Source organism: Littorina saxatilis, linkage group LG17 (assembly GCF_037325665.1).
Source record: "Littorina saxatilis isolate snail1 linkage group LG17, US_GU_Lsax_2.0, whole genome shotgun sequence".
NCBI lineage: Eukaryota > Metazoa > Mollusca > Gastropoda > Littorinimorpha > Littorinidae > Littorina > Littorina saxatilis.
Window position 1 is genome coordinate 45,793,423 of NC_090261.1, and position 21,095 is coordinate 45,814,517.

Sequence of the window (21,095 nt, forward strand, 5' to 3'; positions counted from 1 at the left end):
TGAGAAGTGTACTTACAATCCAGAACCCTACAAGTGAGAAGTGTACTTACAACCCAGAACCCTACAAGTGAGAACTGTACTTACAATCCAGAACCCTACAAGTGAGAAGTGTACTTACAACCCAGAACCCTACAAGTGAGAACTGTACTTACAATCCAGAACCCTACAAGTGAGAAGTGTACTTACAACCCAGAACCCTACAAGTGAGAACTGTACTTACAATCCAGAACCCTACAAGTGAGAAGTGTACTTACAATCCAGAACCCTACAAGTGAGAAGTGTACTTACAATCCAGAACCCTACAAGTGAGAACTGTACTTACAACCCAGAACCCTACAAGTGAGAACTGTACTCAACAATCCAGAACCCTACAACTGAGAACTGTACTTACAACCCAGACACAAGTTTTTTAGGGCAGCATTGTGTGAATGACACTAACCTCTCTTTTTGGCCTTCTTGGCTTCTTCCTCAGCCTCTGTCATGGACTCCTCCACCATGTTGTGCCTGTTGACCATGACTGCCTGCGCCACCTTGAACAGCTGCTGCAGCTTCTTGGCGTCGCTTTCATCGTCCACCTTGGCCTGCATTTAACAATAGCAAACACACAAATAAGAAAAAAAAGCACCATGAATTTCTTTTCAAAATTCTCTCACTCTCTTTGTCTTCATTATCAGAGTTGGGGTGTTATTACTGTGGCATAGCCCTGAATTAACCCCATGGCCATATGACGGCACTTACAGTGGAACCCCCCTTTTAAGACCTCCAAAAGTCTGAGAAAATCGAAAATTTTTAAGTAAATTTTCATTTCATTAATATACTTACCCGAATCACATAAAAGCATTGACGCAGTCTTACATGCAAAAGGTCTGAAAAGGCTACCCGTCTTAAACAATTTTAAAGGGGAGCAACCCAACACAAAAAGTGTAAACAGGCAAGGCAGTGACCATCTACCCAGGGAGTTACCTCCCATCTAGGGTTATGTGACGTCACTTCCCCCTGTAAACACCACATGCTTCATACGACTTAATAGACTAAAAATCATATGCGGGGTTGGCGGGAGGGCATACACTATGTGATTCGGGTAAGTATATTAATGAAATGAAAATTTACTTAAAAATTTTCGATTAAATTACATATTCTTACTCCGAATCACATAAAAGCAGATAGCTTCAACAAGGCGGTGGGAAAGAAAAATCCAACTCACTCTAAAAACCTTGCCAAAACCCTGGCCTGCTGCCAAAAGGTCAGGAAAAGGGCCCAGTGAGAAAGAAAAACTAACTCACTCTAACCCTTGCCAGGAACTGGCCCACTGCCAAAAGCAGAAAAGGACCTGAGAACCATCCTGATTGACAGTCGTGATGTCTCTCAGGCAAAAGTTGCGAAAGACAACATCAGAGAGCCAGAAATGTGTGCCCAGCACTTCTTCCAATCTCCTGGACCAAGCGACCCAGAAAGAGAACCCAGCCTTGGATTAAGCCGAGCCGAGTAGAGAGGGAAAGACAAGCTGCCCCCCCCCCCCTTTCGGATGGAAGGAAATGCACATACACCGAAAAAACGATCTATGCATAAGGTAGTCCGATCAGTGAGGTGAGGGACAAACCTCGCGGCGACCATAAGACGATCACGCCGAAGTAATCAAACTTAGGAATGGCGTGAAGCCCAAGTCGGTGAACCTCTTACTTCCGGCCGAAACTGGAAGCAGCTGTCGCGGACGACTGCTGACGTAAGTCGAAGCTCGAACCGGGCGTGACAGTAGCCTGTGCACTAGCTGGTGAACCTCTTACTTCCGGCTGAAGCTGGAAGCAGCTGTCGCGGACGACTGCTGACGTAAGTCGAAGCTCGAACCGGACGTGACAGTAGCCTGTGCACTAGTTGGTGAACCTCTTACTTCCGGCCGAAACTGGAAGCAGCTGTCGCGGACGACTGCTGACGTAAGTCGAAGCTCGAACCGGACGTGACAGTAGCCTGTGCACTAGCCAGTGAACCTCTTACTTCCGGCCGAACTGGAAGCAGCTGTCGCGGACGACTGCTGCTGAAGTGACCGGTGCCCCAAAACAAAATGACTAAAAGCCAGAATGTTACAGAACAGTCTGCTTGAAGGTAAATGAAAGAAATTCAAAAACCCCAAGTAAACTTGGTAGCCAAAAACCTGAGAGAGGAGAAAAACCACAAAGAATGACTCCTCCAACATGCATTGCCAAAGACAATGTCCCCTCAGGAAAATCTGAATGTTACTTCCGAGGCCAACTCAAGCGCAACTTAAGTTTGGACGAAACACCAGAACACGTCTGATCGCTAGAGAAAGACGGAGTCAGACTCTGCGAAAGACGCCCAGGACCAAGTCCAGCAGCTTGTGGCAAACTGAGAAGAACGGGGAAGCCCGAAAACGGGAGCCCCACTCAAACGGCAATCGTCCTATCTCATCTCCTGCCTAAGATGAAATAAAGGAAAGAAAGTCGAAGTCCGAAGCCACAAGAACAGGGAAAACAACAACCATCCCGCCCACAGGTGGAATGGCTGTTGCACCAGCCGAGGCTAAAAAACCCTGGATGCCCTAAGGTCAGCCGCTGTTCCGAAACTCAGACGTACCTAGAAGCGTCTGTGAAAGAAACAACCTCTCCGGTAAAACCGGAAGTGCCACTGCAGCAGCCCGTGGCTGAACTGCTGTTACACAACTGAGGACTGAAGCTGTAAAAACCGAAGGACAGCGCTAGCACCGACCAGAAGAGACCTCAGCGGGTGCTCGAGCTGATGGGCCTAGACACCGTGAAAGGATCGGCTGACGCATAAATAAATATGCACTCATTAGATCAATGGGAGTCCCCCGACCTCACCACTCCCGCAAACTATTGGCTGTGTACAGAGACCATCCAATGAAAACTTGCAAGGAGAAGACCCGCCCCGCCATCACCAAAGTGGAGGGCGGAGGGGGGGGGTGAGACCGGGGGCACTTCCTTGGGGAGAGAGGCTAGCCTAGGGCTGCCCTTCTCCCTGCCCAAAGGTGATCTAACTCTCGAGAATCAGACAGAGACTGCCCATTGGCCGCCTGCTGAAAACATCCTGAGGCCCGAGCCTGCTTCCCGTGAGGAGGCTAGCTCTGCTTGAACCCTTGTAGAGAGAAGTCAGAGATCCGCTGATCTCTAACCCACGGGATCTACTTTGCTTTCTGGTAAAAACACCGAAGTTCAAAAAGCAGATCCCTCTACTCCGATCAAAGTCCAGATGTCCCTCCTAGCCTGCTCAGAGACCTGAGCATGCGAGAGAAACAAGTCCTCCCTACACCCGACTGTAAAGCGAGGTGAAGGGAGGACAGCCTCTTTGTTCCTCGTTCGCCTTAGCCAGGCTGAACGAGTGGAGATGCCATCAGTGTCCTGACACACACTAAGCGTGAAATGTTTAGTGACTCCAGGAAAGAGCGCGAGAGCGCTCTGACGATCATCTCCGAAAAAGAGGCAAATTCCAAAAACTGACGTCCAAATTCCTCTAAGTTCCTGCGTTCCCGTTAAGGTGTACGCGGAAGAGCAAGACGCCAGCAAAATCCGACCCAGCTTCAGCCAAGAGAACTTCCTATGACAGGAAGAAACAAAAGACGAAGCCTGAGTAGCCGAAGACAGCCGAGGCTGCGCGTGTTCCGGAACTGACCCGTGAAAACCGAGCAGCAGAACCGGAACCCGTGGATACCACTTCCGGTAGGAGATGGCCAGCCAAAACCTGCGGAAGATGGTACCCACATTGAAGGTGACTATCAAACCGGAAGTAGGAAAAAACTCCTCCTTCGCGGAACGGAAGTCCGACATCGCTGAATGCAACCAAAGAGGAAGCCAATGTCCCTCCATAAAAAATCTGGAAGTAATCTCCATCGAGGCCTCGAGAGAAGCCGAGAGATTCGACAGAACGTGTCTGGTCTCTGGCTAAAGGCTGTATAACAGAATAGCCCAGAGACCTGACACTGACCGAAGTCACAGTTGCAAGTGGAAAGCTACTGAACAGGATAACCGGAAAACCGGAAACCCGTTCAACCGGAAACCGTCCTGTCTCACCCCTCCCATAAGAGGGTAAGACAAAGAGGAGGTAACATCCGAAGCCACCAGAACTGAATAGACAGTAGACGCAACACCCGACCAGTGAAGTGACTACCGTCCCGGCCGAGGCTGAAAGCCTGCATGCCCATAGGCCAGCCGACGTTCCTCACTTCGCTAACAGTGATAGGAAGGAGAACGATGCATCCGGACAGAGCCGGAAACGCAACAGACAAAACCGCGCAATGCGGAAGCAAATGTTGCGTGGACTGAGGACAGAAGACCGAACGCCCGTAGGCTAGTCCGCGGTCAACTCCAGTAGAGACACACAGTGTAATCGCAAAGGAGGACCTATGCTCCCGGTAAACCGGAATGACGACTGTCCGGATGTCCGTAGGACGTATCCTGTTCCTCCCTCACTGACCTCCGTATAGGCGCAGCAGGGGGAGGAACGGCAACTCCGGGCTGAGCCGGAAAAGCAACGGACGAAGCCGCATAAACGGAAACGCCTGTTGCGATGACTAAGGCCGAGGCCAGAACGCCCAAGGCCAGTCAACGGTCAACCCCAGCCATGACCTCTGTGAGTGCACGGGATGGAGGACCTTCGTTTTCGGGAAAACCCGGAAGCGCGACTCCCGAAAAGGGAAGCCGCCCTTGCCTATTCACAGCCGTGCACGCAATGCAAACAGGCTTAGAAAGAGCAGAAGATTAAGCAACGGACGAAGCCGCATACAGCGGCAGCGTCTGCTGCGAGGACTGGGGCCGGAAGCCCGGTTGCCCGAAGGCCAGTCCACAGTCGACACCAGCAGGGACCTACGTGGGTGTGCCAGATTGACCTTCGCTTCCGGGAAAACCCGGAAACGCGACTCCCGCAAGCGGAAGCCGCCCTTGCTCAGTCACGGCCGTACACGCTGTGCGATCAGGCCTAGAAAGAGCAGCATATCCTGACTAGCAGGAAGTTTTGCAGTCGACACCAGCAGGGACCTTCGTGGGTGTGCCAGATTGACCTTCGCCTCCGGGTAAACCCGGAAACGCGACTACCGCAAGCGGAAGCCGCCATTGCTCAGTCACGGCCGTACACGCTGTGCGATCAGGCCTAGAAAGAGCAGCATATCCTGACTAGCAGGAAGTTTGCAGTCGACACCAGCAGGGACCTTCGTGGGTGTGCCAGATTGACCTTCGCCTCCGGGTAAACCCGGAAACGCGACTCCCGCAAGCGGAAGCCGCCATTGCTCAGTCATAGCCCTCTCGCTATACGATCGGAACTAAGACGAGCAGCATATCCTGACGAGCAGGAAGTTTGCAGGTAGTGAGCCTGCGACCAAGAACTGTTGCTCAAAAGAGAGCGTCCGGTGGCTTCACGAGAGCCAGTGGAGCAGTTCGACTTACCGTCCATGCCCCCCAAAGGGGCAGCAGACGCAGCTGAAGGCCAGCGGCCGGAAGCCGTGGCCGACAGGAAGCCAAAGAGTGGCCGTCACCCGCCGCCGGCGGAAGTACAACGCTGGAGACGGCGTGTGAAGCTGCACTCTTCCCTCCCAAACTGCGAAACTCTGGAAAAAGAGAGCAAAACAGTATAGACACCAGAGCGCCGCGCTCCGATGCCGAGAGGGAAAGCAAGAAGCAAGACACGTCACAGACGTGCTAAACTGCCCCCCAAATTCATTTGGGGCAGAATAAGTAACGGACAAAGCGGTTATACATGCTTAGTACGAAACAACAACAAATGCCAATGGTCTGAAAGACCAATGACACACACCTAGCCATGTTATCTCACCGTCAGACACGCTGACGCAGACAACAGGCGGCAAACAAAGAGTTACTGAAAATTAACAAGTCCAAAACGGACGGAAAATTTAGCAACTACAACAACCTTCCTGTCAAACTAATGACTAAAAAAGGAAGCGCTTACCAACTAACAAAGCAGAAGGCAAGTAAAGAGGTAAAATAAGGTTTACCTATCCAAAATATAGGCCGTGCCACATTCGCCGTCAGCTAAGCTGACAAGCAAACGTGGAGCCCCAAAATGCGTTACTGAAAAAATTTTACAAGTCCGCAAAAACGGACGAAAAGTCAGCAACTACAACAACATTCTTGTCAAAATAATGACCAAAATGGAAAGAGCTCACCAAACACGTAAAGGCAAGCCGTTAAGACGGGTTAGGTGGCCGGTGGGTGTCCTTACAAACACCAGCACTCAGCCACACACGGAGCCAAAAAATTCGACGACCTCTCTGCTGTAGGCTGAAATGTCGTATGCAGCATGTGGTGTTTACAGGGGGAAGTGACGTCACATAACCCTAGATGGGAGGTAACTCCCTGGGTAGATGGTCACTGCCTTGCCTGTTTACACTTTTTGTGTTGGGTTGCTCCCCTTTAAAATTGTTTAAGACGGGTAGCCTTTTCAGACCTTTTGCATGTAAGACTGCGTCAATGCTTTTATGTGATTCGGAGTAAGAATATGTAATTTAATCAAAAATTTGCTCCAGGGGCTTGCAACGTAGTACAATGTATTACCTTACTGGGAGAATGCAAGTTTCCAATACAAAGGACTTAACATTTCTTACATACTGCTTGACTAAAATCTGTACAAAAATTGACTATATTCTATACAAGAAACACTTAACAAGGGTAAAAAGAGAAACAGAATCCGTTAGTCGCCTCTTACGACATGCTGGGGAGCATCGGGTAAATTCTTCCCCCTAACCCGCGGGGGGTATTCACACAACGCAGAACACACCTGTTGGTGAAGTGCGGCAGAGCAGGGCTGGACCTCATGAAGGCAGTGGGGGAGAAGAGGCGCTCCGACAGGTTGCGCATGGGGGAGAAGCTGGAGGAGGGAGCAGAGAGGTTGAGGGGGGCCAGGCGAGACTGACTGCTGGTGGACTGGTTGAGGCCGTGCATGGAGGTCAGGTGCAGCAGGCTGGTGTTTTCCAGGTTGACCGACAGACTGCTGCACTCCTGCAACAGAATGGTACTGACTACTGCAACTGTACAGTCTTGTTTATTGCATATCAATTTTCTCTCCCGAAAGCGGCGTATGGCTGCCTGATTGGCGGGGTAAAACGGTCATACACGTAAAAACCCACCCGTGAAACGTGGGAGTTTCAACCCACGAACAAAGAAGAAGAATATTAATTTTCATAACAATCATGCTGCAGATGTACAAGCATTTTGCATACCAAGGTTACACACATAAACCGTCACCATAGTACCTGTATTATATTCATGCACTGATGTGTGTGAAGATGTAGTTTGTTTGTTTGTTTATTTGTTGCTTAACGTCCAGCCGACTACGCAGAGCCATATCAGGACGAGGAAGGGGGGGATGAAGGGGGCCACTTGTCAAGCGATTCCTGTTTACAAATGCACTAACCCATTACTTGTGTCCCAGCAGGCTTTAGTAAAACTAAATTAATACCTACTGGAAGATTACCAGTTTCCAGTATGTTAAAATAGGCTTAACCTATCTACTGCTGGACTTACATCAGAACACTAACAGATTAAACTATACATGAATCGCGAGACAAGCGGCGAGAAGAGATTTTTGGAAAAAATACAGGTGAATGAGCAAGAAGGCAGAAAAAAGAAAAGAATTCATGAAGAAAAAGAGAGCATGACAGGAAAGAGGAACCAAAAATCTACCTAACAGCAAACTAGAAAGCTCCTGCGGTTCCAAAAACAGGAGGGACCTTTAATTTCATAACCGCAGTGCCCCACTGCGGGAGAAGATGTAGTTCCTAAATAATAGATCCTAGACTAATTTGGAAACTAGCAGCATTTGCATTCCCCTTATTCACAAGTAAACAGGGATTGAAATGATTCATAAGAGGAACATATTGAAAAAAAAGGCATCTCTGGTCTGATACATGTATACATGTGTAAAACACATATATAGCTGTCATTGACCGACATCCTTATAAGTCAGATATTTTGTACGGTAAAACCTGTGAGCAAAGGACGCTCTTGGGGAGCCTTGCCACTGTCCTTTGTAGCAAGGTGTCCTTTCTTATGAATATGAATGCGCCAACATTTTTTTTTAGAAAAAAAAACCAACAGTCACTGATTCTTTTTTGCCACAGTGATTATTGAAACAAAGTTTTGAAGCCCTCAAGGTTTTGTTCAAAGAAAAGGAGAGGGAGAGGGAGAGAGAGAGAGAGAGAGAGAGAGAGAGAGAGAGAGAGAGAGAGAGAGGGAGAGAGAGAGAGAGAGAGAGAGAGAGAGAGAGAGAGAGAGAGAGAGAGAGCGAGGTGCAATCGGTTTCTTATCTGAAGCAATGGGCCATTCACTGGAAGATTCTTTGATCGAGCTTGTTGAAAACCACTCGAACAGTTCTTCGTTCAACTCATCATAGGTTGTTTTTCTTCTCTTAACACATTTTGCCGTCGATCTGGCACCGGAGTCCCGCTGACTGAGAATTTGTGTTCGATCAGCTTTTATGTTGGAAATTTGAGTTTTTGCGCAATTCAGTTCATCAGCAACTTTTCGAACGGTCTTTATGACATCGACTCTCTCTTCTAAAGTCAAAATTTTTCGTTTTGGCATGATGAAACGAAGACGAAGGATGAGACGAAGATGCATCACAGTACAGAAAGTAGAAACCGAAATGTTTGTGAGTTCACGGCATCGACCAATGAGCGTGCACCATACAACAATCAACTTCTTTCAAGTGCTGTCATTGGTTTACAAAATAAGCTTCTCGCGCGTTCACATCGCCAGCGAGATTGTAATTGCAGAACCAAGATGGCGGACCAGCGTCTGCTAAAAGATGTCTGCTTCAAGGGTTTGTCCGTTGTTGACAAGTAACGAACCCAATCGGGACCAAAAAAGGGTGTCCGCGTCCGCGCCTTTAAGGTGTTCGCTCTTTTAACTTTTTCGCGACACGCCGCCAGAATACTGGCGTTGACTGATCATGCCGTTGTCAGCACGCCGCCAGAATCCGTGCGTTAGGTGCGTGAGTCACTTCGCCACAATAGTGGCGTTGGAAGTTAAAAATACGAAAACCCACGTGATAGGTTCAGAGGTCGGCTGCATTATCATACGCGACAAATAACTCCCAGAACAGTTGATTTCATTGGTTAGTTTGGATACTACAGGTCATTGACGGCACCAACCCATGCCTTTGTTTCATATTTAGGATTCCAAAATGTCGCGAGTTGTCAGTGTTGTTGCGAAGCGAAGCGGCGTGCGGAAGGCAGGCAGTGTGTGCATCAAACAGTGTTGTTGTGATGGATGGATAAGTGAGTGATGAGGGTGAATGAGTTAGCCAAATCAAGAGCTCGAGGTGTCAATGCTACTTTGGCCAAAACCCAATGCAAGCGGACGCGATTCTGGTGCCGGGAATGTGCTGTGGCGCTTTGTGTTGAGCCGTGCTTCGAAGTGTGGCACACAAAGAAGGATGTTCTCCGTGCATAAACCGAGTTCTAAACAAGTCATTTGTACAAAAACTGTAAATACTGTGACAGCAAGTGTTTCTTTTCTTCTATGGATAAAACCCAACGCAATGGGACGCGATTCTGGTGCCGGGAATGTGGTGTGGCGTTTTGCGTTGAGCTGTGCTTCCAAGTGTGGCACTGTAAATACTGTGACAGCAAGTGTTTCTTTTCTTCTACATGGATATATTCATCATAGTCATCACCCAGTCATCACATTGTCTCATTCAGGTTAGTAAATTCTTTTTTGAGTATTCACTAAATTCCTTTTTGAGTATTCACTAACATTTTGTGCATATTTTCAAACATGTCTGTAGTATTTATGTGGTGCCTCGGGACTTTTTTTTTTAAATTGTTGACATTTTCAATAGCATACCACACAAACACAACAAGCCTTTTGACAAATACAAAGTACATTTCTGAAACAATGAAAGATCTTTCTTTAATTGTGTGCAAAAAGTAAATCTCCACATGTACTAGTTTTTTTACAATATTTTTTTTCAAAATACAATATTTTTTTCAAAATTTGCCAATTTTGGTTGTCTGCAGGCTATTTATATGCTTTGGCTCAGGCGTTCTGAGTGCATAGTCATGTCATAGGGTGGACGTGTTGAATGAGTACATCCGTCCTCACTTGAATTGTCCGTTATGCAAAGGTGTCCGCCGAAATAAGGGTCCGCTGGATGCAGGTTTTACTGTAACTGACTGGCAAGTGCATTAGACAATCAAACTCAAAAGGACTTCTTTCATTTCAAATCAAGAGCTAACCTCTGGGCGAGCTTGTCGAACACGCCACGCAGAGTGGAGACCCATCATGGTGTCATAGGTGAAGGCCAGCGAGGGGTTCTCCGAAGTGAACAGTATGTGCTGGGAGCTGTCTGTCATGTAGCTCACTTTGGGCGGACCTCCACCCCCTGTTCATAAAAGCATACTTAAAATGTGTTTCAGTACAAATCTGTTGCGAAAGGATTCTCGGCTCGTTATTTCTGAAGAAACTTTATAGTTTATATCATCCCCTTATTACATTTTGGCAATTACAAAGAAATGTCTGAGCAATGAAAACAACCCAGGATTGAGTCAGAAAAGAAAAACCTCCCCCTGGGATCCCCAATCCTAAGGCATGTTTTGCTGCATGTGCAACAGGATGGCAACACCAATGATGATTACAATGAGTTCCATTTTAACAAAATGTGACAAAGCCTTGCTTCTATTCATCTATACCTCACTAAACACATGACCACCTGTCCAAGCAATACACAACACACATTTTGACAATCTCATACACTGTTGTTCCTAGACACTGAGAACAATAGGTCCGTTGGACCTGGATTCAAAATACATATCGGCCAAAAAAAATTCTTGTGTTAAAAGACATCCCGTGTGTTAAAACTGTCATACATTCGACAATACTTCAGTATGCGTAAATGACCAAAGACCGTCAGTTGTGGCTGTCATCCCTGAACAAATTGCACTGCTTTCTAAAAAGAAAGCAAGGTTCCAAGTCAGTGTCAAAAGTCAAGGCATGGAAGTGAAAATGTGTTATACCTGATGTTTTTGTGATCACAGGACACACATCATCCAGAGGGTGAAACATACTGAAGACAATGGTGTAATTTGGTGAGTTCCTGCAAACACACAATAAATAAATAAGAAAGCAAATGAATTCATTATTCAATTAATTACTAAGAAAATGCTTGGTAAAAAGCTGATTTTTATCAATGTGCTTGGGAGCTCTCTAGTTTAACTGATTCAAGCCCTTATTTTGTAAATCCACTTTACAAAATCCAACCCTTGCACACAGATACAAGCTTCAGATTTTGACTTACAAAACAAGGTGACGCTATGAATATTTCCAACAAATATGAACCTTATTATTTCAACCATATTCTCCTGTCCTGCAGTTTTCTAAACCATGCCTATGCTGCAGGGTTCCTGCAGGGCAGAGCTGATACAATTCAATGAGTTTTCAAGGACATTTCCAGGACCAAAAAATGCTTTTCAAGGACATGATTTTCCCCAAATTAATGCAAAGCACCAAGCTTACCTTCAGTTTTTCAAGTCTGCAAACTATTAGTCATTCCGTAGTTGTTTCCCTTGCCAACTTCCGGGAAGGGAAGCAACTACGGGTGACTAGTAATAGTTAGTTCGTCTGCTTTCGTTTTCACTCGATCTTTTATTCTCCCAAAATGTGTGTACTGTATTTGAAGGAAAAAAAGGGGGTTGCATTTTGTTTTAAATAAGACAAGCTGCTGACGAAATGTATAGGCAACAATTTGGAAAAATCAAGTACTTTTCAATGACTATTTAACAAAACTCTATTTTCAAGCACTTTTCAAGGCCTGGAAAAGGTTTTCCAATTTTCAAGGAGTTTTCCAGGGTTCAAGGACTCTGTACGAACCCTGATGCTGTGAAAAATAAGTTGGTGATGTAAAAGATCATGACAATTCGTCCAATATCAAACTCTAAGAGAATAAGACTATTCTCACTTCTTGGAAGCAGACGACAGTTCCGAGGCAGTAAGGGCCCTCTCAAACAAGAGTCCATTCTTGATTGGCCAGGTTTGTGACACCTTAAAAACAAAACAAAACAAAATTATGCAGCGCACACAAAAGTAGAAATTAAGCAGTACTTTCATAAGACAAGAGGCAAGGCCAAAATGCTTACAATCCTGTCAGTTTATCTTGATAGGGTAAGAGCAACGGATTCAACCAATACAGATCTCTCAACAAAAGCCAACTTTACAAATGCATGAAACCCCTTTTCAATGCATTCAGAATCATTAAGCACACCATGGAAGAACATATATTTCTCCTGAGACTGATTTAGTAACAGATATATCTATAGGACAGAATATCTGCCATGTAAAACAAACAAAAAACAAAAAACAATTTACAGGTGAACTTTCTGTTCAGTTTCAAAAGTTGTTTTTAATTTTTGGAACAATTCACTTTCACTTACCTGAAAAGGCAAAACTGCACTGTACTCTCCCCCTTCTTCCACAAAGAATGTCAGTACGTTCGATTCTATCACACATACTCCGCTTTGTGCCATATCTGTATCATACAAAATCAAAAACATTAACACAAATCCAGTGTACAACAGCTGAAAAACACAGGAAAATACACACAAAAAATTCCATCTACTATCTACAGCAATGTTTTCTTCTGTTTCTTATCTGTGAATTCTACCCCAATCTTGCTTGCCATGACACAATTACTTTTATTCAACCCTTTCTTCTATAGTAAATATCTACTTCAGTTTCACAAGCAATACAGGGCAACACTGCACACATTCCTAAATTAAATAACCTTTATCAAAAGTAAAACTTTAGATAGCTGATACTCACCATGACCACCACTTTTGTCTGGCACTGTGGTTTCTGGTGAGGCCTCACTACCTGACAGTATGAATGTAGTCCACAGACACTGGAAAGTATGAATGGTTTATTTGAACTCAGGTGTTTTTAAAATATTTTTTATTTATTTTTCAATTATTAAAGAGATTAAAGAATGCTTTAAGCAACCTTTAGCCACCTTCATGTGAGATGTTACGGTAAATTGTTACAAAAGTTACTGCTCATTATGATAAAACTTTAATTTAAAAGCTCAGACAACACCAAAATATGTTAAACTGAAAGCATCTGTAACACAGTTTGACAATGTAATATTCCTATTGCAACTACATGTATTTCATTACATTTAAATCATTTAACTTTATTTATAAGTCCTACAAACCGCAACCGAACAGAGAATAAATGACGCACTAGCAGAAGTTAAGCATCTGCAAAAAGTTTTTTTAACAACTAGGACTGTACAAAAAAAAAGCAAGAAATTTAAACTCTTGACACAGAAGTCTACAGCTTTTAATGTGTGGTGATACAAATCATGCAGTAAACAAAAAAAATACACAAAAATCTGCTCAAGTTTACCTGCAAAACAGCAGTGTCCATGGTGAAAGTCTTGATGACCGATCGCACGCCATCCTGTCCTGTACGACTCCACACAACGGTCTGGCCACTGATGTACAGCTCTTCATCCCTCAAGTTCTCCACTCTGTCTCGGTCCTCCTTCACATTCACTCCCCCTGCACCGTGGAACACCCACCTCTCCTTCTGAAACAAGTCACAAAATACAATGAGTCACTGTGAAGTCTCTCTGCAGATGTCTATTTTTCCACAATAAGTTTCCATGCAGCATGAAAAACTCATCTCTCCTGAAGAAAAAGTTTCAAGAGCTAAAGAAGTTTTCTTCCTTTATTTCAGTTACCTTTCTTCCCTCCCCCCCCCCCCCCCCCCCCCCCCCCCCCCGACATGCTACACACAATATTTGAGTACAGTGGAAACCCCTTTTGAGACGTCAACCTCCAAAGTCTGATGAATCAGGCCCCAAAACTAAGATAGTCTTGAAATGGAGGTATATTTCAAGTGTCCATTGGTGCAATTTTTGCGTTTTGTTACAAATTTTTAAAGAATTTCCACTGGACAGAAACTGATTGAATAGTGAAAGGGTTAACGTTAATAAAGGGCAATTCTTTTAGTGTCTAGCAGTTTACACAAATAAAAAACTTCTTGATGCTGACCATGTTTTAGCACAGGCTCATATTCACTAACATTAAATTTGAAAACATTTGTCATTTCTAAGTCTAAGGGAGGTTCCACTGTATACACAAGCCCAACCTTGCTGCCGGTGGTTTCTTGCAGAGAGAAGTCACGGAAAGACTTGACGAGCGGCACGGCGCTGGTGTCCAAATGACTTACATTCTGCACCTGAATTTGGAACTCGCCCGGGTGGTGTCGAACATATTCCCGCCCAAACGGAACAAAGTCCTGGGTATCACAGGCCGATATCATATCATCAGGATCCAGCGTGGCAGTCAGTGTTGTCCTTCCTCATAAACTAACAACACACACAAAATCAAAAAAGAGCAAAATGTAAAGTAAAGACTAGAAATAGGAAAAGTAGTACAAGCAGCAGCAGTACGGCAGTGATCGCGATTTTATTTGCATGGTATTGTGTGTAAGTACTGTAACTTTTAAAATGGTGAATACATCATTTCAACAGATGAGGACTTAAAAAGAATACTATTTATTTGACCGTTGGGGGGAGGGGGGGGGGGGGAGTTCGGGCGAATCTGGGGAATACAATGTACATGCAGGGTTATGCTTGAGTGCTTCTCCCCGGTGTTGGAAAGAAACAATAATGTAGAAGTAGAAGCACAGCCTGTTGGCAAGACGGCTCCCCATCTTTGCAAATTGAATTCCTCCTGCGCAGTAGTACCGTACTAGTATTTGTAACGCAGAATCTTATGGTATAAGTTACTTTGGCAGCGATCTGAGGGCGTTTTTTCTTAGGTTTTATCTTTTATATTTTAAAAGAGCTGCCAAACGGTGCCAACCTTTATATTTTAACATTGCATTAGCACTGAAGGGGAAAAAAGTGATGTGCAACAACAAAAAACCTGCACACACCAAAATAGAGTGATCACCACTAAGTTACTCTTTCAGTACTGAGGTAGAGAAAGTGACTTTTCTGAGTTTTCATGGTGGTACAGCAGTCTCTGCAATGTACGGCCCCCGGCGTGAGCGGCCACCTGACATGTATGGACACATTTGCTCGGCACAAAGTGTTTTCCTTCTATATTTTCCCTCCCTTAAACGGCCACCTGCAAAACGTGGACGCGGACACTCATTTTCGGTCCCAACAGCAGGTCATACCTGCAATGTACGGACAGACCATCGTCAAATTTTCACCACACCAAAATCGATAACAGAGCAGTCCGGCTCTTGGTACAAAGGTCACAGCCGCAAAGGCGTGATGACAGTCTCTGTTAACTTGGGTGCACGTGTACCCATCAGGAGGGGGGTAGTTTTGGTCAGGAGTGGAGTACACACACTTTCTTGCTTTCAAATGCGAAGATGCCAACATGAAACTGCACTATGCTCTTTATTCTTGTCTGTTGGACGTAAACAACAGAAGCCACAGTCGATGAAGGCCCTCCGAGAAAGAGTGAAAAATCGGCCACAGTTCTCAGCATCACGTGTCTGTGTGTAACTGTAACCTTTCATTGACAAGATACTCTTGTTTCCCCTCAGCCTTGACCAGTGAGTCGGTTACCTAATCTGTGAACCCTTCAGTTGTCCTGCTTTGTCAAAAGTTAGACACAGTCAAATGGTTTTGCTCTGAGTGAACAGTGCAGCTGGCCTCAATTAACCGGTGATACCTCTGCCCATTGACCAAATAGCCTGGACCGCCAACTCGTCACGTGACCCTTTGAGGTTACGACTCTCGACTTTCAGGGGCGCGTCAAGTCCGGTTTGAAAGGCCAGCGATTCGAAGACAGTGAAAAGAAAGCACGCTCCAGTTATTTGTGACAATGGGAGGTGACAATGAACTGGATTTTCCAAAACTCCAAACCAAACTTAACAAAACTTATCGAAAAACATAATGCACTTTTGCTGAGTTTATTTTTGCATTTTCAGAACTTACCTCGGCAACTTCGTCCATGTTTACAATCGACACCGGATATGACGTCCCCCTGATTTCTGAAAGGCCATGTAAGAGTAGGTTCCTAAATGGTCAAGAGTACAACAGAGCGTCGAGTGCCTGTATCACGAGTTGGTCACAAAACTAGCCTTGTAAAGGCAACCATTCTACATGCACCTCAATCAAACCTGTTCTAATCTGTTCAAAATAAGTTGATTTCAATATGCATGTCTTCTTGTGTTCAAATCTGTGTCTGTTGAGTTATATATCTGTGGATTAGTTCGAAAAAGTCGGTTGTCGGCGAAACGTGACACAATTCACACACTACACTTTGAAGCTGCATGTTCGCTTTACCAGAGACAATTTGAAACTGAATCAATCATATCATGTTATGAAAGACAAAACAGTTCAATGCAGGTTTACTGTCAGGACGAACGAATGACCGGCGATGTGTAAAATTGCGTTCAAAGGACGGCTGCTTGAACGTAACCGTCGCGTTAATTTTTCGTACCGAGTTCGTCTTCATTTTAACAACGAGTAGGAAGTCTCGCGTAGGTGGGAAACAGCATGATTTTAAAGCTTCTGTCGCTGCCTTCATTTCGGCATATGACTTTAAGCGGTTTCTTGATTCCACTCTACATAGCAGTCCAAGGGAAAAATAATTGAAAACCGCGTAAATGTTATGTTACGCGCATGCAACAAAAAACGATCCCTCACTAGGACGTGAACGAGATTTTGCGTAAGCGGCGGCCATTTTGAATATTGTTTACAAAAGAGCTGGTCACACGCTGTTTTGGTCGAAGCATTGATGGATCATTGTGGCGAAAAAGCATGAGGTAAGTTTTGCTGTTTATGGTTACGTTCATGCAGTTTTGTCAGTGAAAGACATTAAATGCAAGTAAAGTGACCAAAATATATTATAATTTTTATGAACAACGGCATGAACGTGAAAACAGTGTTAGCAGGGGTTATCTTAGTTGCATTTGGAATTGTGGAAAATGTTTGTTGATTTGTTATGAGCACATGTTTGCGAGTGACCATGCTTACTTTTGGTGTTAATGTTACATGCGTGAATATGTTTGCTTTAGGAGAATGTTTTTTACATGTTTTTTAGCGAGAAGACCAATTTTGGACGTAGTGTTGTGAGATCTCGAAGGATTAAAAAAAATCGTTGCGACTTACCATTTTTTTACCATCTTGACGCGTGATTGTAACTTAACACGAAAGTACATATCGTTAACGTTACGTACAAGCAAGTGCTGCATTCATTTTAGATCGGGGACATTTTAAAGGAAAACAAATATGCAATAATCTGAACATTCGCATTCTCGATGAATGTGGATGGCCCTGGTACGATCTTAAACCCAAGTTTGAATGTTCTGTTCGTACGTAACCTAACGCAATCACAGTGACAACATGCCCGTGTAAAGTTACATGCTAACTATCACCTTGTTGATGGAAACTGAATCTGCAAGTACCTGTCTGATTTTTCAAGATGATGTGTTTTGAATGGCGATCTTTAACTTCAGTTTGTGTTTTCGCCTGCACAAGGGATGTTTTAGTGATATGTGTTTGTATGTAACTTTACTCCATAAAGAGTGGTGTTAAGTTACACTCATGTATTTTTCATCACACAAGTTTGGTATAGCAAAATCTATTGAATAGGAGCTTTTTAATACAAATGAATTGTTTGCTTCATGGTAACATTTGAATTATAATTGTGCATTATGTTACATGCAGTAAAAACGTGCATGCAAGTAACTTAACACGACAAATGCATGTTATGTTACCTGCAGTTAACTGACATTTTCAAATGGCATTGCTAAGATGAACTCAGGATTTCATTGACTGGTTCAATCCCACTTTGAAAGGTGACTGGATGGAAACAGTCAACAATTTTGCTTTTCAAACTGTTTAATGCTTCAAAATAGATTAAAGGTGTTTGCATGTAACATGACACCATAGGTTTTGTGTAAAGTTACTTTCAAACGTATCTTGAAGAATTTCACATTTTTGTGCACACTAATTGCACACTATAATGTTCAAAGAGTGGATCATTTAGTACAAGCATTTTTTTAAAACATGTGTTTGAATGTCACATAACACAAACATAATCATAGACTAAGGGATTATTCGGTGTTAAGTTACATGTATGAGTAAAAATTGCCGTCAACATAGTTTATTATCTTTTCTTTCTTTTCTGTGGATGCTTTTATTTTTAAGGCTGCTTAACAACCAAGATATGGTTTAATGCAGGTCAACAAACAAACAAAAACCCACTTAATCTATTGCTTGAATGTAACTTTACTCGGTAAAAACAAAAATTCACAAAGAAGGTGAGTGTTTTCAGACTAAGAGTGAATAATTATGTATTAGGATGAGTTTTAACAGTATGTGTTTGAATCACAATGTAACATAACACACACATGATCAACAGCATTAGGAATGCTATTTCAGGACACAAAAAAGTTTGTTTCATCGGTCCAGCATTTAATTTTTTTTAAATTTTCTTCCTTCCCTGGACACTATCAACTGAGACAACATCCAGTGAAGTTTGCATAACAGAGTGGTGTGGACTCAGCTGACAATACTGTGACCTGCATTTCCAGGGGTAAGAGTACAAGGACTTCAATACATTCAGGAAGAAATTGTGAGAATTGAGGCACTGGGGATTTATTTTTTTTGTTTGTTTCAGTACCGATGATACTAGTTTTTGTTTAAATGTACACGAATATATTAACATGCATGGTAATTTATGTTTAATTCAATCAAATTGATGATTTTCATGAGATTAGTTATGTGGAACTGGTACGCTTTGAATATCACCTCGGAATTTCTTGTTATTTTGTGTTGCAGATTCAAGCCCTCATTGGTGATGGTGCAGAAGTACATTTCCTGAAAAAACAGCGTGAAAGCAAACAGACTTCTATGTGTGGCCCTTTGTTCCCATGCACTAAGATTTCTGAAGCTGTACTGTTGTCATGTATTTGTTTAGCATGAGGTCAACCAGCCAAGATGCATTCCCTCCATAATAAAAAAACAACAACAATAAAAATAATACGAGTGGGTGGAACCCTGTTTTGTTAATATTTCAAAACTGTCATTGATTTTCATGTATGCAGAGGCTCTTCTATTCCATCTGTCAGTGCCACATCTGTGGTTAGCAGCTTCATGTTTTGTTTTTGAGTTCATGTTGTGCTGTTGTCTAGTTACAATCTGAAAGATAGGAAAGGCTGGTTGGTAGCAAAGTTTGGTTGGTAGGACATTTTTGGTTGTTGCCCAATGTTTTGTCTAACATTTGCTGTTTTGTTTGAGTATTTCTCTTTTGATTACTAAGGTGTAGCTGAAGTAATAACAAAAGTTGAATGGATATGTTTGCCTTTCCCTTATTGGGGATATTTTGTTTGTTGCCTAAAACTGGCTCTGAATCCACTTAAATTCAATTATTTCACTGTCTTAAGCACTCAATAGGTCATTCAATATTAAGAGAATGTTTTCTTCAATTACTAGTACGATTTAAGTGATTAAGAGGCTGTATAACAATTATTTCACCTTCAAATAGCACTAGTTGGTGTAAAGTTACTTGCATACGTCTTTTCTTGTTATTTATTCTTTCCCTTTATCACTTGGACTCACATTGTTGGATGTGAAATATGTTTATATCTATGTATTTACTTGTAGAACATTTAATTCTGGATGGATTTCTTTTTCTGGTGAAAAATGGGTAAGAAAAAGGATAGGTCACAGTGTTATGTTACATGCATGTATTGCTAGGTTTTCTATTTTATACATTAAAACGAGTAAAACAATTGTTGGGATACTTTAACCTTAATTAATACTTTAACTGAAGTAGTTCATACCTTGACAATGTAGGAGCCTTTAATACAGTACATTTACTTAGTCATTTTACCTTGAAATTAGGAACGCCTGATGTTGTAAATGCATGGTGCATTATAACATAATTCAGAAATTGGAAAAATGAACTTTTCTTCTTACAATTAAATATAAAGATAAGGCTTAACATATTTGAAGACTTTTTGTTTGTTTATTTTACTTAAATATGTTACTTTTTTAACATTGTGAGTCAAATGTTCTGCTTTGTGTAAAGTTACGTACATGCAACAGTTACATGCAGTTTTCAATACTGTATCAGACTAGAACACTGTTGTTATGATTTAATCATTGAAAGTACACTTGTAGCAGGCTGTTAAAGTTAAATAAAGACCTGGAATTAAACTGGATTTGTTTTAAGTTGATGTTGATTGAAAGGGTCACGGTGTTACCGTTACATGCAAACCAAATACATTTTCTTCAAATACTACTCAGTAAATAGCCCATTTGAAATTTCTTTTGGTAGGAAGTATCAAGATAACTATATGCTCCAATTTAAGTAAAAAAGATTGTTTTATGACAAAATTATATTTGTCATGCTCATGTCACAGAGACTGGACACTATTCTGTACTCTTGACCAAATGCGAGAGGCGCTACCTCGTAATAGAGAGAAAGAGCGGAGAGAGAGCTAGTTGGCGGTCCAGGATAAATGGTCTATATGCTCTGCCACAGCCCCAAACAGTACATGGCTGGGGGGGGGGGGGGGGGGAGGGAGAGAGAGAGGTGAGGGGTAGCTGGCTAAACTCAGTGGGGTGTCTGGTGTCACTGCATGTCAGCAGGAAGAGCATTGGAGAGAAATAGAGAGGTGTACTCTTCCACACAATTTCCAAGGATCAGTTGTCAGGGCTTAGGGTAGGCAGTGTATTTCCAACTGAAGAGTTAAAAAGTCACTGCCACAAGATCGGCATGCAGTCAATAAAGCCAGACAAGAAGAATGATTATGACATGCGGCTCTATCTGCTGGTTTTTATTCAAACTGGTTTTCAATGCTTATTCTCGCAAAGCATCTGCACACCTGCCTCTGTGCTGTGTTTGTGTGGCTGCTTTCGTATGATGTCACTGTATGATGTCAGTGCATGGTGAGTGCGTTCACTGCCTTGAGGATTTATTTTATCTCTTCTTTCCAACACCATTCATACAAATCATTTTTTTACAGAACGTTTAAAAACATATTAGGAGTTGGATGTTATTGTTTAGTAGCCACAAGAAGTGGTTAGCATAGACTCAATCCTGTTGTTTGTGTGTCTCTGTGTGAGTGTATGGGGGAGGGGGT

At 43.1% G+C, this 21,095-nt stretch overlaps 1 protein-coding gene and 1 long non-coding RNA gene across 2 annotated transcripts in view; one reads left to right on the forward strand and one right to left on the reverse strand.

The window, feature by feature from the left end:
• The window catches only part of LOC138953408 (anaphase-promoting complex subunit 1-like), a 116,358-nt gene that overhangs the window by 94,414 nt on the left and 849 nt on the right, over positions 1 to 21,095 (reverse strand). The window contains exons 2-9 of the mRNA XM_070325208.1: positions 14,124 to 14,343; positions 13,377 to 13,559; positions 12,795 to 12,873; positions 12,407 to 12,501; positions 11,935 to 12,017; positions 10,994 to 11,073; positions 10,217 to 10,362; positions 6,757 to 6,977 (exon numbers count right to left, since the gene is read on the reverse strand). Of these exons, the coding sequence (XP_070181309.1) occupies positions 6,757 to 6,977; positions 10,217 to 10,362; positions 10,994 to 11,073; positions 11,935 to 12,017; positions 12,407 to 12,501; positions 12,795 to 12,873; positions 13,377 to 13,559; positions 14,124 to 14,297 (1,061 nt within the window). The 5' untranslated portion in view covers positions 14,298 to 14,343. The remainder of the gene's footprint in view (positions 1 to 6,756; positions 6,978 to 10,216; positions 10,363 to 10,993; positions 11,074 to 11,934; positions 12,018 to 12,406; positions 12,502 to 12,794; positions 12,874 to 13,376; positions 13,560 to 14,123; positions 14,344 to 21,095) is intronic.
• On the forward strand, positions 17,738 to 20,166 carry LOC138953407 (uncharacterized). The gene is made up of 2 exons (XR_011451522.1): positions 17,738 to 18,541; positions 18,787 to 20,166. It is a non-coding gene; the product is annotated as an uncharacterized lncRNA (long non-coding RNA).